Source organism: Erinaceus europaeus, chromosome 4 (genome assembly GCF_950295315.1).
Source record: "Erinaceus europaeus chromosome 4, mEriEur2.1, whole genome shotgun sequence".
Taxonomy (NCBI): domain Eukaryota; kingdom Metazoa; phylum Chordata; class Mammalia; order Eulipotyphla; family Erinaceidae; genus Erinaceus; species Erinaceus europaeus.
In genome coordinates, this window is record NC_080165.1 from 150,339,157 (window position 1) to 150,358,219 (window position 19,063).

General features: G+C 52.3%; 1 protein-coding gene across 1 annotated transcript in view; it reads left to right on the forward strand.

Annotated features, from left to right (window-relative positions):
* Window positions 1-11,229: 11,229 nt before the first annotated feature.
* The window catches only part of USP45 (ubiquitin specific peptidase 45), a 43,497-nt gene continuing 35,663 nt past the window's right edge, over window positions 11,230-19,063 (forward strand). Inside the window, 2 exon segments of the mRNA XM_060190740.1 lie at window positions 11,230-11,413; window positions 14,539-14,652. Coding sequence (XP_060046723.1) covers window positions 14,556-14,652 — 97 coding nt within the window. The 5' untranslated portion in view covers window positions 11,230-11,413; window positions 14,539-14,555.

Sequence of the window (19,063 nt, forward strand, 5' to 3'; positions counted from 1 at the left end):
CCCGGCCTGGCTCCTCCTCCCCGGCCTTCCCCGGCCTGGCTCCTCCTCCCCCGGCCTGGCTCCTCCCCCCCGGCCTGGCTCCTCCTCCCCCGGCCTGGCTCCTCCTCCCCCGGCCTGGCTCCTCCTCCCCGGCCTGGCTCCTCCTCTCCGGCCTGGCTCCTCCTCCCCGGCCTGGCTCCTCCTCCCCCGGCCTGGCTCCTCCTCCCCCGGCCTGGCTCCTCCTCCCCCGGCCTGGCTCCTCCTCCCCCGGCCTGGCTCCTCCTCCCCCGGCCTGGCTCCTCCTCCCCCGGCCTGGCTCCTCCCCCCGGCCTGGCTCCTCCTCCCCCGGCCTGGCTCCTCCTCCCCCGGCCTGGCTCCTCCTCCCCCGGCCTGGCTCCTCCTCCCCCGGCCTGGCTCCTCCTCCCCCGGCCTGGCTCCTCCCCCCCGGCCTGGCTCCTCCTCCCCAGCCTGGCTCCTCCTCCCCGGCCTGGCTCCTCCTCCCCGGCCTGGCTCCTCCTCCCCCGGCCTGGCTCCTCCTCCCCGGCCTGGCTCCTCCTCCCCGGCCTGGCTCCTCCTCCCCGGCCTGGCTCCTCCTCCCCGGCCTGGCTCCTCCTCCCCCGGCCTGGCTCCTCCTCCCCCGGCCTGGCTCCTCCTTCCCCGGCCTGGCTCCTCCTCCCCCGGCCTGGCTCCTCCTCCCCGGCCTGGCTCCTCCTCTCCGGCCTGGCTCCTCCTCCCCCGGCCTGGCTCCTCCTCCCCCGGCCTGGCTCCTCCTCCCCCGGCCTGACTCCTCCTCCCCGGCCTGGCTCCTCCTCCCCCGGCCTGGCTCCTCCTCCCCGGCCTGGCTCCTCCTCTCCGGCCTGGCTCCTCCTCCCCCGGCCTGGCTCCTCCTCCCCCGGCCTGGCTCCTCCTCCCCCGGCCTGACTCCTCCTCCCCGGCCTGGCTCCTCCTCCCCGGCCTGGCTCCTCCTCCCCGGCCTGGCTCCTCCTCCCCGGCCTGGCTCCTCCTCCCCCGGCCTGGCTCCTCCTCCCCCGGCCTGGCTCCTCCTCCCCCGGCCTGGCTCCTCCTCCCCGGCCTGGCTCCTCCCCCCGGCCTGGCTCCTCCTCCCCGGCCTGGCTCCTCCTCCCCGGCCTGGCTCCTCCTCCCCGGCCTGGCTCCTCCTCCCCCGGCCTGGCTCCTCCTCCCCCGGCCTGGCTCCTCCTCCCCCGGCCTGGCTCCTCCTCCCCGGCCTGGCTCCTCCTCCCCCGGCCTGGCTCCTCCTCCCCCGGCCTGGCTCCTCCTCCCCCGGCCTGGCTCCTCCTCCCCCGGCCTGGCTCCTCCTCCCCGGCCTGGCTCCTCCTCCCCCGGCCTGGCTCCTCCTCCCCCGGCCTGGCTCCTCCCCCCGGCCTGGCTCCTCCTCCCCCGGCCTGGCTCCTCCTCCCCCGGCCTGGCTCCTCCTCCCCCGGCCTGGCTCCTCCTCCCCCGGCCTGGCTCCTCCTCCCCCGGCCTGGCTCCTCCCCCCCGGCCTGGCTCCTCCTCCCCAGCCTGGCTCCTCCTCCCCGGCCTGGCTCCTCCTCCCCGGCCTGGCTCCTCCTCCCCGGCCTGGCTCCTCCTCCCCCGGCCTGGCTCCTCCTCCCCGGGCTCCCTTGCTTTTTTTTGTTGTTATTGTAGTTATGTCATTGTCGGATAGGACAGAGAGAAATGGAGAGAGGAGGGGAAGACAGAGAGGAGGAGAGAAAGACAGACACCTGCAGACCTGCTTCACCACCTGTGAAGCGACTCCCCTGCAGGTGGGGAGCCGGGGGCTCGAACCGGGATCCTTATGCCGGTCCTTGTGCTTTGCGCCACGTGCGCTTAAGGATAGTTTTCTTATTCTTTATCCCTCTGGGAGTATGAAACCATACAGTTGACTGACCTTAAATAAATTTGTATTTTTATTTGATTTCATGTCTTTGTAAAATGATAAAAATCTATCTATTGGATGCCCCATTAAAATTTCCTTTTTTGGGAGTCGGGCTGTAGCGCAGCGGGTTAAGCGCAGGTGGTGCAAAGCACAAGGACCGGCACAAGGATCCCGGTTCGAGCCCCGGCTCCCCACCTGCAGGGGAGTCACTTCACAGGCGGTGAAGCAGGTCTGCAGGTGTCTGTCTTTCTCTCCTCCTCTCTGTCTTCCCCTCCTCTCTCCATTTCTCTCTGTCCTATCCAACAACGATGACAACAACAATAATAATAACTACAACAATAAAACAACAAGGGCAACAAAAGGGAATAAATAAAATAAAATAAATTAAAAAAAATTTTTTTTAAATTTCCTTTTTTTCTTTTAAGAATCCACCAAATCACAAATTTTACTTTCACCTAAACAAAAAATAAATCATTTGAAGATCAGGAAGAAGACTGACTTCTGAGTGTTTTCCTGTAACTTTTCTGTAACTCTCCAATTTCACAAAATGGAGACTGCAATCCCCAGAGAGTTTAAGTCAGACTAAGAGCACATCCACTAGAAATTGAAAACACTTTGTAATTTTATTTGAGAAAATTTGAATGATTCTGAGGCTATTTGCACGATCCCTAAATGTATTCTTTTATTTATTTATTTATTTACTTATGAGAAAGACAGGAGGAGAGAAAGAACCAGCCATCACTCTGGTACATGTGCTGCCAGGGATTGAACTCAGGACCTCATGGTTGAGTATCCAATGCTTTATCCACTGCGCCACCTCCCAAAGCACCCTAAATGTATTCTTTATGAGGAAGAAAAACTCAATTTACTATATCCTACTCCCATAACCACCCCCCCCTTTTTTTTTTTGTTAGGGGTGAGGATTTAGCACCATAAATAGCCCAACAGACGTTCATCCTTGGGGCACCAGAGCTGAGCCATATGTTGATTAAAGCAGGAGAGGTAGTTCAGTGGGTAGCACACTGGACTCCCAAGACTGAGTCTCTAGTCAAGCGTCTGGCACCTCATGGGCCACAGTGCCACCTCCCAGGCCCTAGAGTAGACAACCTGTACTTTATAATTACATCCCTGCAAAACCTAGTCTTGCTTTTTTTTAAACCTAGTCTAGTAAGGAGAAATATGATTATGTATTTCTATACTTAGCACTGGGACCAGTATATTTCTATTGTTTGTTGGATTAATGGTTCCCATAAACACAACATAAATAATAATTTTTCCCAATTTCAATACCACTTTCTTGAGTGAGGAAATATTGATATACATAGTCATTTATTTTGCCAAGGTGTCCACATGTAAATAATCTGGGGACAATATTTCATAAGAAATGAATTTATACGGGAGTCGGGCTGTAGTGCAGCGGGTTAAGCGCACGTGGTGCAAAGCACAAGGACCGGCGTAAGGATCCCGGTTTGAGCCCCCGGCTCCCCACCTGCAGGGGAGTCGCTTCACAGGCGGTGAAGCAGGTCTGCAGGTGTCTGTCTTTCTCTCCCCCTCTCTGTCTTCCCCTCCTCTCTCTGTTTCTCTCTGTCTCTATCCAATAACAAATAAACAAAGAAAGAAATGAACTTATTTACCAATCATTTCATTGGGGGAAATGATGTTCCTACAGTACAGTTAATGGCAGATAGTTACAGCTAATGACAGATGTCTGCACTCCAGTCCCACAAGAAACAAGGATTTCTGAAGACAAAAAACCCGTTTTTCTTTCCAATCTGGTAACTTCGGACTCGTGATCAGATTTTTAAATTTTTTTTTTATTATCTTTATTTATTGGATAGAGACGGCCAGAAGCTGAGACAGTAAGAGACAGACAGACAGAGACACCAGCAGACCTGCTTCACTGCCTGCCAAGCGACTCCCCTGCAGGGAGCTCGAACCTGGGTCCTTGAGTCCTGTAACATTCACTTCTTCCAACATCTTCCAACACTGAACATTCACCGTGTGGCTGGGAAGGTGGCCCAGTGGGTGGGGACGCCGTGCTGACAGCACTGTGCGCTCCGCTCGGGTCTCTCAACCTGAAGCACGTGGCGGCCTCGGGGGTCTCAGGTTCGATCCCCGGCACCACCGTGCAGCAGAGCCGAGCGGGGCCGTGGTCTTTCCCTCTTGTCTCTCAATACAATCAACATGGAGCTCTCTCGTTCCTTAAAATTTAATCAACTACGAAATCCATCCACGATCTGGTAGATCTGGTAAGGGAGCGAGATGATGAATATGATGACAGTCACATGTGACTTCACATTGTTCCGAAGAGCATCACGCCGGAAGGAGGTCGGTGGGTGTCCCAGCAGCAGCAGCAGCAGGTGCCTAGCAACGAAGGCGGAGGATGGCGCGCCTGTTCCAGTGCTCCAGGAGCGGGGTTCGAATCCCCGGCCCCCACCTGCAGGGAGAAAGCTTTGCGAATGGTGAAGCAGGGCTGCGGGGTCTCTGACTCTCTCCCTCGCTGTCATCCTCTTCCTTCTAGATGTCTGGCTGTCTCTCCCCAGTAAGTAAATAAATAAAGACAGCAGAGGGGAAGAAACAAAACAAAGCCGGATACCGGAAGCCCCGCCTTCCTGCCCATCCTTGGCCTCGGACCGGAAGTTGGCCTTCGTAATCCCAGAGTCGCGGGCCTATCGGGGCGCTGTGACGCACAACGCAGGCGCGACGGAGCCCCGCCCCATTCCCTGCGCGCGCGCCGTGCACAGCGCAGGCCCCGCCCCCTCCAGGCCCCGCCCCCGCGGGCTGGCGGCCCGACGGCGCAGGCGCAGTGTCTTCTGCGGGGAGCCGCGGCCGCTCGGCGGCGGGGTGAGTCGGGGCTGCAGCTTTGGGGTCCCCGGCGCTTCTCATCTTTCGTCGCCCGTCGCCCCCGCTGCTGGCCTGCCGGAGTCGGGGGGGGGGTGTCGTCGGCCCGCCGGGGACACAGAGACACCCGCAGCCCTGCTTCACCCACCAGCCGTGAAGCTCCCCCGGCAGGTGGGGGCCGGGGACTCGAACCCGGGGCCTCGCGCTGGGCTGGGCTGGCCGCCATTCGCCTCCCGCGACGACAGCCGGGTCTCAGGGTTTGCTCGCTTCATTCATTCATTCATTCATTCATTCATTCATTCATTCATTCATGGGGCAGACAGTGATGCGGAGAGACCAGGCCTGAGGCTCCGGAGTCCCTGGTTCAGTTCCCTACCCCACCATAAGCCGGAGCTGACAGGGCTCTGACAAAAAGGAAAAAAGGAAAGGACTCCTCCTCCTCCTCCTCCTCCTTCTCCTCCTTCCTCCTCCTCCTCCTCCTCCTCGTCCTTCTCCTCCTTCCTCCTCCTCCTCCTCCTTCTTCCTCGTCCTTCTCCTCCTTCTCCTTCTCCTCCTCCTTCTTCCTCGTCCTTCTCCTTCCTCCTCCTCCTCCTCCTTCTTCCTCGTCCTTCTCCTCCTTCTCCTTCTCCTCCTCCTTCTTCCTCGTTGTCCTCCTCCTTCCTCGTCCTCCTCCTTCTCCTCCTCCTTCTTCCTCCTCCTCCTCCTCCTTCTTCCTCGTCCTTCTCCTCCTTCTCCTTCTCCTCCTCCTTCTTCCTCGTCCTTCTCCTCCTTCTCCTTCTCCTCCTCCTTCTTCCTCGTCCTTCTCCTTCCTCCTCCTCCTCCTCCTTCTTCCTCGTCCTTCTCCTCCTTCTCCTTCTCCTTCTCCTCCTCCTCCTTCTTCCTCGTCCTTCTCCTTCCTCCTCCTCCTCCTCCTCCTTCTTCCTCGTCCTTCTCCTTCCTCCTCCTCCTCCTCCTCCTTCTTCCTCGTCCTTCTCCTTCCTCCTCCTCCTCCTCCTCCTTCTTCCTCGTCCTTCTCCTTCCTCCTCCTCCTCCTCCTTCTTCCTCGTCCTTCTCCTCCTTCTCCTTCTCCTCCTCCTTCTTCCTCGTTGTCCTCCTCCTTCCTCGTCCTCCTCCTTCTCCTCCTCCTTCTTCCTCCTCCTCCTCCTTCTTCCTCGTCCTTCTCCTCCTTCTCCTTCTCCTCCTCCTTCTTCCTCGTCCTTCTCCTCCTTCTCCTCCTCCTCCTCCTTCTTCCTCGTCCTTCTCCTTCCTCCTCCTCCTCCTCCTCCTTCTTCCTCGTCCTTCTCCTTCCTCCTCCTCCTCCTCCTTCTTCCTCGTCCTTCTCCTTCCTCCTCCTCCTCCTCCTTCTTCCTCGTCCTTCTCCTCCTTCTCCTTCTCCTTCTCCTCCTCCTTCTTCCTCGTCCTTCTCCTTCCTCCTCCTCCTCCTCCTCCTTCTTCCTCGTCCTTCTCCTTCCTCCTCCTCCTCCTCCTCCTTCTTCCTCGTCCTTCTCCTCCTTCTCCTTCTCCTCCTCCTTCCTCGTCCTTCTCCTCCTTCTCCTTCTCCTCCTCCTTCTTCCTCGTCCTTCTCCTTCCTCCTCCTCCTCCTCCTTCTTCCTCGTCCTTCTCCTTCCTCCTCCTCCTCCTCCTTCTTCCTCGTCCTTCTCCTCCTTCTCCTTCTCCTCCTCCTTCTTCCTCGTTGTCCTCCTCCTTCCTCGTCCTCCTCCTTCTCCTCCTCCTTCTTCCTCCTCCTCCTCCTCCTTCTTCCTCGTCCTTCTCCTCCTTCTCCTTCTCCTCCTCCTTCTTCCTCGTCCTTCTCCTCCTTCTCCTTCTCCTCCTCCTTCTTCCTCGTCCTTCTCCTTCCTCCTCCTCCTCCTCCTTCTTCCTCGTCCTTCTCCTCCTTCTCCTTCTCCTTCTCCTCCTCCTCCTTCTTCCTCGTCCTTCTCCTTCCTCCTCCTCCTCCTCCTTCTTCCTCGTCCTTCTCCTCCTTCTCCTTCTCCTCCTCCTTCTTCCTCGTTGTCCTCCTCCTTCCTCGTCCTCCTCCTTCTCCTCCTCCTTCTTCCTCCTCCTCCTCCTCCTTCTTCCTCGTCCTTCTCCTCCTTCTCCTTCTCCTCCTCCTTCTTCCTCGTCCTTCTCCTTCCTCCTCCTCCTCCTCCTTCTTCCTCGTCCTTCTCCTTCCTCCTCCTCCTCCTCCTTCTTCCTCGTCCTTCTCCTCCTTCTCCTTCTCCTTCTCCTCCTCCTCCTTCTTCCTCGTCCTTCTCCTTCCTCCTCCTCCTCCTCCTCCTTCTTCCTCGTTGTCCTCCTCCTTCCTCGTCCTCCTCGTCCTCCTCCTCTTTCTTCCTCCTCCTCCTCCTTCTCCTCCTCCTCCTTCTCCTTCCTCTTCCTCCTCCTCCTTCTCCTCCTCCTTCTTCCTCGTCCTCCTCCTCCTCCTCCTTCTTCTTCCAGAGCTGAGCAGGGCTCTGACAAAAAGGAAAAAAGGAAATGATTTCTCCTTCTTCTTCTTCTTCTTCTTCTTCTTCTTCTTCTTCTTATTATTATTATTACTCCAGGGTTATTGCTGGGCTCGGTGCCTGCACCATGAATCCACCGCTCCTGGAGGCCATTTTTTTTCCCCCTTTTGTTGCCCTTGTTGTAGCTTCGTTGTGGTTATTATTATTGCCCTTGTTGACGCAATTTGTTGTTGGATAGGACAGAGAGAAACGGAGAGAGGAGGGGAAGACAGAGAGGGGGAGAGAAAGACAGACACCTGCAGACCTGCTTCACCGCCTGTGAAGCGACGCCCCTGCAGGTGGGGAGCCGGGGGCTCGAACCGGGATCCTTATGCCGGTCCCTGCGCCTGGGGCCACGTGCGCTAACCCGCTGGCTACCGCCTGACCCGCAGGAAATGATTTCTAGTTGCAACAAGGCAAACTTGGCAATGATAACTACTGACCACAGTTATTAAAAACAAACAGACAAACTTCTTACCTTGCATACTGGATAGAGGCAGCCAGAAATCCAGAGGGAGGGGAGCTAGCGACACCTGCAGCCCTGCTTCAGCCCTGCCAGAGCGCCCCTGCGGTGGAGGCGGGGCTCGAGCCCGGGGCCTTGCGCTGCGGGACCTGTGCGCCACCGCCCGCCCGGGTGGCGGGTTTCCACCAGCCCCGTGTCCTCAGAGGTCTGCAGAGTGGAGCCGAATGCTTGGGTCCAGATCACCCTACGGCCTTGGCGCCTCTGCAAGTCTTGCAGGGCAGTAGAAGCGACTTAGCTGTCTTTTGCTTTTGTTTTATTTCTTAGTTTATTTATTTCTAAAATGGAAACACAAGACCATAGGGTAGGAGGGGTACAACTCCACACAATTCCCACCACCAGACCTCCATATCCCACCCCCTCCCCTGATAGCTTTCCTATTCTTTATCCCTCTGGGAGCATGGACCCAGGGTCATTGTGGGATGCAGAAGGTGGGAGGTCTGGCTTCTGTAATTGCTTCCCCGCTGAACATGGGTGTTGACAGGTGGATCCATACTCCCAGCCTGTCTCTCTCTTTCCCTAGTGGGGCAGGGCTCTGGGGAAGCAGAGCTCCAGGACACATTGGTGGGGTCGTCTGTCCAGGGAAGTCTGGTTGGCATCATGGTAGCATCTGGAACCTGGTAACTGAAAAGAGAGTTAGCATACAAAGCCAAACACATTGTTGACCAGTCATGGACCTAAAGGCTGGATTACTGCAGATAGGACTTGGGGTCTCTGATTTGGAAATAGCTAGTAGGTCTACTTTAGGCATGTTCCAAGGGGCCCATGGCTTTACTAGTTTTTGCCTGAGCCTGGCCTCTGATATGCAGGTGGACCCAGGTCACTGCGACTTAGCTTTCTAAGGCCACCAGGGGCTCCGAGTGGGTGACTGATGACCTTTCCAGGAGTCAAGGCCCAGGCACGCGCAGCAAAAGCATGGGACTGCTGTTCACATCTTTGAGCCTTATCTGTAAAAACCAACTGGTAGACCTCTTCTTTGTGTGTACGTGTGTGTGTAAATGGGTCTTTATCATTTTTATTTATTAATTTATCTGGGAGTCAGGTGGTAGCGCAGCGGGCTAAGCGCACGTGGCGCAAAGCGCAAGGACCGGCGTAAGGACCCCGGTTCGAGTCCCCGGCTCCCCACCTGCAGGGGGGTCGCTTCACAAGCAGTGAAGCAGGTCTGCAAGTGTCTGTCTTTCTCTCCCCCTCTGTCTTCCCCTCCTCTCTCCATTTCTCTCTGTCCTATCCAACAATGACGATGTCACCACCAACAACCATAATAATAACTACAATGGCAACAAAAGGGAAAATAAATATTAAAAATTCATTTATATATTTATTTATTTATAAATTTTTTTTAAAGTAATTTAGGCTTCTGTTGTTGTTGTTTGTTTTTTCCAGAGCACTACTCAGCTCTGGCTTATGGTGGTTTAGGGGATTGAACCTGGGACTCTGGAGCCCCAGACATGAGAGTGTCCTCCCTGCCCCACCTATAAACCTCTGCTGCTTTCCCTCATCCCTCTGAAAGTTATTTCCCAAGGGTGGGAGGGGAAACCCTTTCTTGTTTTCTTGTGGAGAATAAGGACCTTGATTTGCGCAGCCCCTCTCTCTCTCCTCCTGCCTGCCTTCCTTCTTACTTAATTAAAGCTTTCTAAAGACTTAGTCGCACGCCCGACGTTAGAGAGACCATGGGTGCGAACGTAGTGTTGAATACCGGTGAGTGAGGTCTGGGAAGCCGCAGGAGTAAATGCCCAGACGTACTGGTACTGAGCAGACTTAGGCAGCTGTGGCCTGAGAGTGCTGTTCTTAGGCCTGCTCACAAGGTCAGCCCTTGTTTCTCACTTGGGAACCTTTTGCAGCCGCTAACCTGACAGCAGCATGACTTAGGCTGAGGGGTAATCCGGCGTCTGGACACGGCCAGTCCCCTGAACAGGTCTGGGCCCTTTTGGTCTCGGTGGGGTTACCTGGACAGGGACATTGCACACACAGTCCTGGCTTTTCCTTCTGTGCAGAGACAATCTGTCTGTCTGTCCCCTCATGGGAGGCAGAGTACATAAGGACTTGAACTCGCACAGGGACCCTCCTGTGTCCTTTCCCATAAGATCGTTATCACTGCTGTGATGAACAGCAGACGTGAGCACCGCTGTATGCGGACTGTGACTCCAGTCCATAGGGGCGGCTCTTTGAGATCCAGGCGTATTGATGATAGGAGAACATTCCGAGCATTTGAACAGCGATTTTACTTTAGCAAGATTCTCTCTTTTTTGCCTTAATGTGTAACTGAAAAGGAAAGCTATCTATTGAAGTGATTGATCACTAGTGGGTTAGTAATCAAAACAGTTCTGGGAAGTCAGGCTGTAGGTAACGCAGTGGGTTAAGTGCAGGTGGTTCGAAGCGCAAGGACCGGCGTAAGGATCCCGGTTCGAGCCCCCAGCTCCCCACCTGCAGGGGAGTCGCTTCACAGGCGGTGAAGCAGGTCTGCAGGTGTCTGTCTTTCTCTCCCCCTCTCTGTCTTCCCCTCCTCTCTCCATTTCTCTCTGTCCTCTCCGACAACGAAGACATCATCAACAACAACAACAATAAAACAACAAGGGCAACAAAAGGGAATAAATAAATATTTTTAAAAAAGATTCTATATGTTAGGAACACTACAAGTGTCAGGAAAATCACTGGAAAATAACTCCATTGCTGAGTTAAGTCTGACTCAGTGTTTTGAATCTTCTTTTTTTATTATTGGATAGAGACAGCCAGAAATTGAGAGGGAAAGGGGAGATGGAGAGGGAGAGAGACAGAGAGACACCTGCAGCCCTGATTCACCAACTGTGAAGCTTTCCTCCCTGCAGGTGGGGACTGGGGGCTTGAACCCAGGTCCTTGTGCCCTGTGATGTGTGCACTTAACAGGTGCACCACCACCTAGCCTGCAAGTCAGTGTTTTTTTTTTTAAATATTTATTTATTGCCTTTTGTTGTCCTTGTTTTTTAAATTATTTTTTTTCCCAGAGGGATATTCTTTATTCTTCATTTTTTTTTTTTATTTAAGAAAGGATTAATTAACAAAACCATAGGGTAGGAGGGGTACAACTCCACACAATTCCCACCACCCAATCTCCATATCCCACCCCCTTTTTAAATTATTATTGTAGTTGTTGATGTCATCGTTGGAGAGGACAGGGAGAAATGGAGAGAGGAGGGGAAGACTGAGAGGGAGAGAGAAAGACAGACACCTGCAGACCTGCTTCACCGCCTGTGAAGCGACTCCCCTGTAGGTGGGGAGCCGGGGGCTCGAACCCGGATCCTTCCGCTGGTCCTTGTGCTTTTTGCCATGTGCGCTTAACCCCCTGCGCTACCGCCCGACTCCCATGGAATCAGTGTTTTAAAGGCACAGATGTTTTCCAGGTGTCTAGGTCAAGTCTATGCTTCTTTGCATTCTGCGAGCATTTCCTGTGTGTCACTGTCCCATCTACCAAGAGTTTATCTGTGACATTCAAGAAGAAATAGGACCACTCTCACATGGACCAGGGACTGTTTCTTCAAGATTTTCTTAATGTCTTTTTTTTTTTTTTTTAGGACATCAAATTAAAATCGTAGGTAGGTGTGTAACTTTGGGAGTGAAAAGATCATCTTTTGCCATCTACTGGTGCCTTTTTCCTTTAGTGAATACAAGAATGGCTTCGTTTCTTTGAAAGGTGAGACACGGAAAAGTCGGCGGTTTGGGATTGTGGAGTGGTTTCAGATGACCTGTGAAGAGAAGGTAAATAAGTCTACTGAAAGGTTTAGTGGGAAATGGGGTCTCGAGCCATTTGAAATTGCGATTATAAATTTAGTGACCCACTTTGTGCTTTGCCCTTTTTTTTGGGGGGGGGTGTCAGAATGTTATTATTTAAAAAAAAATAAATTATCTTTACTTATTTATTTATCTGGATAGAGATGGCCAGAAATCTGCCGGGCTAGCTTCGAGGGCGGGAGAGAGACGCCCAGGGACTCATGGCTGCGCTGGGAACGTAGTTCAGTCTTTATTGACGAGCGGGGATGCAGTTCAGCAATCTAATCTCTAATCACAATCCTGTCCTGTATGTCTCCTGAGGCGGAAGTGTCAGGTCAGGAAGAGGATGTACGCAGGACAGGGGGTGGGGAGAAGGAAAAAGCGCAGGAAGCAGTGGGGATTAAAGCAGTGGAAACAGTGATGATGTGAATAGACCACAGCGCCCAGCAACGCAACAGAAGGGGTCTTAGAAGCAGAATTTAGAAGCAGAGCAGCAGGTACAGTCCCATACAAATGTAGTAGCTAAAAGAGAAAAACTTGGACCAGGAGACAACATAATGGTTGTGTCAAAAGACTCTCTGGCCTGAGACTCCCAGGTGCCCGCTTCAGTCCCGGGCACCACCGTGAACCCGAGCTGAGCAGTGCTCCGGTGACATGGTAAAGAAAGTCATCGCACTCGCGTGACCCTGGGCCCCACTCAGTGAGGGAGCTCTGGTGCTGTCTCCGACTTTCTGCTTGGAGAAGTTGGCCAGTGCTCGGCCCTACGGATAGACACAGACTGGCACGGGACTTACGGCCCTGGTCCATTGTGACGCTCTAGCTCCTAGGTAGGGCGAGGAGAAAAAGGGTAGGACGTGTGGCCTAGAAGCTGCATTCGTTCTGCTGACCAAAATTCATGTCTTCTTGTTTAAGTGGGCATCATATACCTAGGGAGTTGCTGGTAAAAATCAAATGGAATGACTATATATATATATGTATGTATATATTCAAGCTATTTAAAATTTTAGTGCCATATATATTTACTTAATTTTTAAAAATTATTTATTTATAAAAAGGAAACACTGACAAAAATCATAGGATGAGAGGGGTGCAACTCCACTCAATTCCCACCACCAGAACTCCATATCCCACCCCCTCCCCTGATAGCTTTCCTGTTCTCTATCCCTCTGGGAGCATGGACCCAGGATCATTGTGGGATGCAGAAGGTGGAAGGTCTGGCTTCTGTAATTGCTTCCCCGCTGAACATGGACATTGACAGGTGGATCCATACTCCCAGCCTGTCTCTCTCTTTCCCTAGTGGGGCAGGGCTCTGGGGAAGCAGAGCTCCAGGACACATTGGTGGGGTTGTCTGTCCGGGGAAGTCTGGTTGGCATCATGGTAGCATCTGGAACCTGGTGACTGAAAAGAGAGTTAACATACAAAGCCAAACAAATTGTTGACCAGTGATGGACCTAAAGGCTGGAATAGTGCAGATGAAGAGTGGGGGGGGGGGGGGTGTCTCTGTTTTATAGATAGCTAGTAGGCATATTTTAGTTCTATTCCAAAGGGCCTGTGGCTATACTAGTTTTTTTTTTTTTTTTTTTTTTTTCCCTGAACCTGAATCTGATGTGCTGTTGGATCCAAGTTATTGTCTGGGGAGATGATGTCATGACTGGAAAAATGACCAGAAAGCTGGATCAGGGAAGAGAGTAGTTCCCTAATCTAATATGGGAAAGGTGTATAAATATTGTTGACTGTAAACCCCATCGATTTGATGTGATCTGGGGCCCATATTCAGCTTAGGAGCCTGTGTGCCCTCTGCATCCCTGTAGATCTGAGCTCACATTCTGTGGTCATGAGTAGGAACGTTCCAAGCTGCTACAATATCAGGACCCATCTTCCTAAGGTGGAAGACAGAGTATGTTGTCCAGCCTCCCTTCAGAGGATGGAACATTCTCTACTGTTGTTAATCCAAGTTGAGGGCAAGTTCCTATGGGGGCTTCAAAGGGGTCTGTCTTGTTGTTCCTGATAGAGATGACCGGTAACAATGGAGAGAGGGATTTATTCGAGGTCTAGGCCCATCATGTCTGTTTGGGAATCTCAGGACTCCCTGATTAGGGCCCCAGCTGATGGAGCTATTTACTTAATTTTTAAGTATCATTTTCATTTTTAAAAAAATTTTTTCTTATATCTTTATTTATTGGATAGAGACAACCAGAAATTGAGAGGGAAGGGAGAGATAGAGAGGGAGAGAGACAGAGAGACACCTGCAGCCCTGCTTTACCACTCGTGAAGCTTTCCCTCTGCAGGTGGGGACCAGGGGCTTGACTCTGGGGCCTTGCGCACTGTAACATGTGCACTCAACCAGGTGCGTCACCACCTGGCCCCCATTAAGTATCATTTTTTTATTATTATTTATTTTCCCCTTTGTTACCCTTGTTATTTTTATTGTTGTTATTGATGTTGTTATTGATGTTGTCATTGTTGGATAGGACAGAGAGAAATGGAGAGAAGAGGGGGAGAGAAAGACAGACACCTGCAGACCTGATTCATCACCCGTGAAGCAACTTCCCTGCAGGTGGGGAGCTGGGGGCTCGAACTAGGATCCTTAAGCCGGTCCTTGCTCTTTGCACCAAGTGTGCTTAACCCTCTGCGCTACCGCCCAACTCCCAAGTATCACTTTCTTTTTTTTTTTTTTTTTTTAAATATTTTATTTATTTATTAATGAGAAAGATAAGAGAGAGGAAGAACCAGATATCACTCTGGTACATGTGCTGCCAGGGATTGAACTCAGGACCTCATGCTTGACAGTCCAATGCCTGATCTACTGCTCCACCTCCTGGACCACCCAAGTATCACTTTCTTATGAGCGAGAGAAGAGAACCAGAGCCTCACTCCTGCACACTTGATGTCGTGGGACCTTCTGCTGAGGGCTGAGTGTTTTGTCCACGATGCCACCTCCAGGCCAGGCCCTGGATGTGGGGATTTAATAGAGATTTCTTTGGTTTCAGCCTACGTTCCTCTCTTTGTGCAGTAACAAATCTAACTAAAATTGAAATAATTTCAGTATGCATTGAGTAAAGTACATACAAATTTTAGTTTTGAGTACTAAAACATGCCCACTTCCCTCCCAGCCTTTCAGTAGTAACAGATGCGGGTGAAAGAACCATCCAGAGCTTTGCCCGAAGAAACAAGAAGTAAAAGGCCCACCTTTCCTCGTGATGAAGAGTCCTCAGATGACGTTGCTGGTAAATTGTGACGTGTGTCATCCACACTAGTGTTGTTAAAAAAAAAAAAAAAAGTGGTGAGACCAGGCGGGGGTGCACCTGGTTGAGTGCACACACTGCGGGGCGCAAGGACCCGGGTTCAAACCCCTGGTCCCCACCTGCAGGGGCAAAGCTTCATGAGTGGTGAAGCAGGGCTGCAAATGTCTCTGTCTCTCTCCCTCTCTGTGTCCTCCTCCCCTCTCAATTTCTCTCTGTCTTTATCTCATAATAAATAAAGAAATAAAATTGAAAAGTAGTAATGACATAGGCTTCTAATTACCAGATCTTTTATTCTCACCATTTTCTGTGTGTGAACTGTAAAATCAGCTTGTCTTGATGAGTAGGTGAGTCCTGGTCCTGGTCCGAGCTTGGCGCCACCACACTGAAGCGAGCAGGAAGCGTCGGTGCTGTGCTTTCTCCACACTCTCCATGCTCTCTGTCACTACAAGAAAATGAAAAAGAGAAGCATATGTCACGGACTACTTAGTTTCAGGAAGAAAGGAGACAGTGTCTTTTGCTACAGCATGAACTGGACCAGAGGGCTTCTGCTACAGGAAGTCAGAGGGTAGACACTTCATCATCTCACCCGTTGTTGTTATTATTATTATTATTCTTTTGCCTCCAGGGTTATTGCTGGGCGTGGTGCCTGCACCTTGCATCCACTGCTTCTGGAGGCCATTCCCCCCTTTTGTTGCCCTTGTTGTGGTTATTATTGTCATTGATGTCATTGTTGGTTAGGACAGAGAGAAATGGAGAGAGGAGGGGAAGACAGAGAGGGGGAGAGAAAGACAGACACCTGCAGACCTGCTTCACCGCCTGGGAAGCGACTCCCCTGCAGGTGGGGAGCCGGGGGCTCGAACCGGGATCCTTACGCCGGCCCTTGCGCTTTGTACCTTGCGCCACGTGCGCTTAGTTCATCTCACCCATTAAAGGATTTAGGAGCCCAAACAGGCGACAGACGGGGAAGCTTCAGGAAACCTTTAGTCGGGGCCAGGCGGTGGCAGACCTGGTGTAAGCACACACGCTGTGGTGTGCAAAGGCCCGGGTTCAAGCCCCTGGCCCCCATCTGCAGTGGGAAAACTTCACGGGTGGTGAAGTTGACCTGCAGATGCCTCTCGCCCTCTCTCCCTCCCCTTCCTCTCTCAATTTCTCTCTGTCTCTATCCAATAATAAATAAAAGTAAAAAAAGAAAAAAACCTTAAGAGAAACCTTTTGTCTATATCTGCAGATCTGAGGCTACTGAGTGGGCAGGGTAAGAGGCGCTCCCCTGTGGGGAGGGGCAGTGAAATTAGCCCCCCTGAGATAACGGATATGCAGAATAACAACTTCTCTCGTCCCCAGAAGTCTGTTGCTATTTTCACAAAAGATTTATCTTATTATATGTGAGAGAGTTTCATGTGAGGCAAAGAGAAGGGGAGGAAGGGGGGCTGGGTGGTGACACACCTGGTTGAACGCACGTGTCACAGTGCCCAGGGACCCGGGTTCAAGCCCCCCCGGGTCCCACCTGCAGGGGGAAGACTTCACAAGTGGTGAAGCAGGGCTGCAGGCGTCTCTCTGTCCCTCTCCCTCTCTCTTGCCCCCTTCTTCTCAATTTCTGGCTGTCTCTATCCAATAAACAAATAAAGATAATAATATTTTTTTAAAAATTAAGAGCAAGAAGGGGAGAAAGAGCGAGTTAAGCCAGAGGCACCCCAGCACCAGCGCTTCTCCGTGCCGCGGTGGCGTTGCCCGCGTGACAGGCCAGCACTTGCCCTTGGCTTGCAAGCCTGGCGGAGCCGGGCCGCCCCCGGTGAATAAGGGTGAGCTGTGTCTGCCGCCCCGGAGCCTGCTGTGTAGGACGGACAGCCGGATAGCACGCCCACGCCCGCTCTGCCACGCACAGGTTTCAGTCTCACGGCAGGTGGCCTGCCTTGGTTCTGTGTTGTGTCTCTCTCTTTTTTTGTTTAAGATATTTTTTAATATTTCCTTTTTGTTGCCCTTGTTGTTTTCATTGTTGTTATGGATGTCGTCGTCGTTGGATAGGACAGAGAGAAAGATAGACACCTGCAGACCTGCTTCACCGCCTGCAGGTGGGGAGCCGGGGCTCGAACCAGGATCTTCACGCTGGTCCTTGTGCTTTGCGCCACGTGCGCTTAACCCGCTGTGCTACCGCCCGTTTTCCGCCCCCCCTCTTTATCTAAAAAAGTCAGCTTGAAGCAGTGCAGCCCTGTGACAACCAAAATAAGGGGGTGGGGCATAGAGACACCCCAGAAAGTGGTGCTGTGACTAGAATGAACCTGAGTGCGCGAGGTCCCGAGTCTGATGCTCTGCTGTGTTCTTCCCACCCTCCCTCTTATTAATAAACAAATGAACTGTAAAACAAACAAACAAACAACGAAAACAGTTGGGCCAGGGGGCGGCACACCTGGTGAGCAGACATGTTGCCATGTGTAAGGACCCGAGTTCAAGCCCCACTCCCCACCTGCAGCGAGGGAGGCCTCGTGGGTTGTGAAGCAGTGTCGCATGTGTCTCTCTGTGTCTGTTCCTCCTACCCTGCCCACTTGGTCATCTTGGATCTGCAGCCATAGACTCACGGTTTCTTCAAGCTTCCCCGTCTGTTGCCTGTTTGGGCTGTAAATCCTTTAATGGTATCTGCCCTCTGACTTCCTGTAGCAGGAGCCCTCCGTTCAATTCATGTTGTAGCAAAAGACAAAGTCTCCTTTCTTCTTGAAACGGAATATTCTGTCAATCAAACAAAAGAAAGGTAGGAAGAAAGAAAAAGGAAGAATGACCCCTAGGAGCCGTGGAATTGTTAGGAAGACACTGAACCCCATTGACAGCCCTGGTAGTAGTAAAAACCAAATTGGCAGGGAAGGTGCTAGAAGGTTGTGCAGTGTCTAGACTGCTGAATTTATAAGCACAATGCCCCAGGTTTGATCCCTGGCATCACAGGTACCGGAGTGAGTGATGCTGACTGCTGAATTTATAAGCACAATGTCCCAGGTTTGATCCCTGGTATCATAGGTACCGGAGTCAGTGATGCTGACTGCTGAATTTATAAGCACAATGTCCCAGGCTTGTTCCCTGCATCACAGGTACCGGAGTCAGTGATGCTAACTGCTGAATTTATAAGCACAATGCCCCAGGTTTGATCCCTGGTATCACAGGTACCGGAGTGAGTGATGCTGACTGCTGAATTTATAAGCACAATGTCCCAGGTTTGATACCTGGCATCACGGGTACCGGAGTGAGCGATGCTGACTGCTGAATTTATAAGCACAATGTCCCAGGTTTGATCCCTGCATCACAGGTACTGGAGTGAGTGATGCTGACTGCTGAATTTATAAGCACAATGTCCCAGGTTTGATCCCTGGTATCATAGGTACCGGAGTCAGTGATGCTGACTGCTGAATTTATAAGCACAATGTCCCAGGCTTGTTCCCTGCATCACAGGTACCGGAGTGAGTGATGCTGACTGCTGAATTTATAAGCACAATGTCCCAGGTTTGATCCCTGGTATCATAGGTACCGGAGTCAGTGATGCTGACTGCTGAATTTATAAGCACAATGTCCCAGGCTTGTTCCCTGCATCACAGGTACCGGAGTCAGTGATGCTAACTGCTGAATTTATAAGCACAATGCCCCAGGTTTGATCCCTGGCATCACAGGTACCGGAGTGAGTGATGCTGACTGCTGAATTTATAAGCACAATGTCCCAGGCTTGTTCCCTGCATCACAGGTACCGGAGTCAGTGATGCTAACTGCTGAATTTATAAGCACAATGTCCCAGGTTTGATACCTGGCATCACGGGTACCGGAGTGAGCGATGCTGACTGCTGAATTTATAAGCACAATGTCCCAGGTTTGATCCCTGCATCACAGGTACTGGAGTGAGCGATGCTGACTGCTGAATTTATAAGCACAATGTCCCAGGTTTGATCCCTGGTATCATAGGTACCGGAGTCAGTGATGCTGACTGCTGAATTTATAAGCACAATGTCCCAGGCTTGTTCCCTGCATCACAGGTACCGGAGTGAGTGATGCTGACTGCTGAATTTATAAGCACAATGTCCCAGGTTTGATCCCTGGTATCATAGGTACCGGAGTCAGTGATGCTGACTGCTGAATTTATAAGCACAATGTCCCAGGCTTGTTCCCTGCATCACAGGTACCGGAGTCAGTGATGCTAACTGCTGAATTTATAAGCACAATGCCCCAGGTTTGATCCCTGGCATCACAGGTACCGGAGTGAGTGATGCTGACTGCTGAATTTATAAGCACAATGTCCCAGGTTTGATCCCTGGCATCACGGGTACCGGAGTGAGCGATGCTGACTGCTGAATTTATAAGCACAATGCCCCAGGTTTGATCCCTGCATCACAGGTACTGGAGTGAGCGATGCTGACTGCTGAAT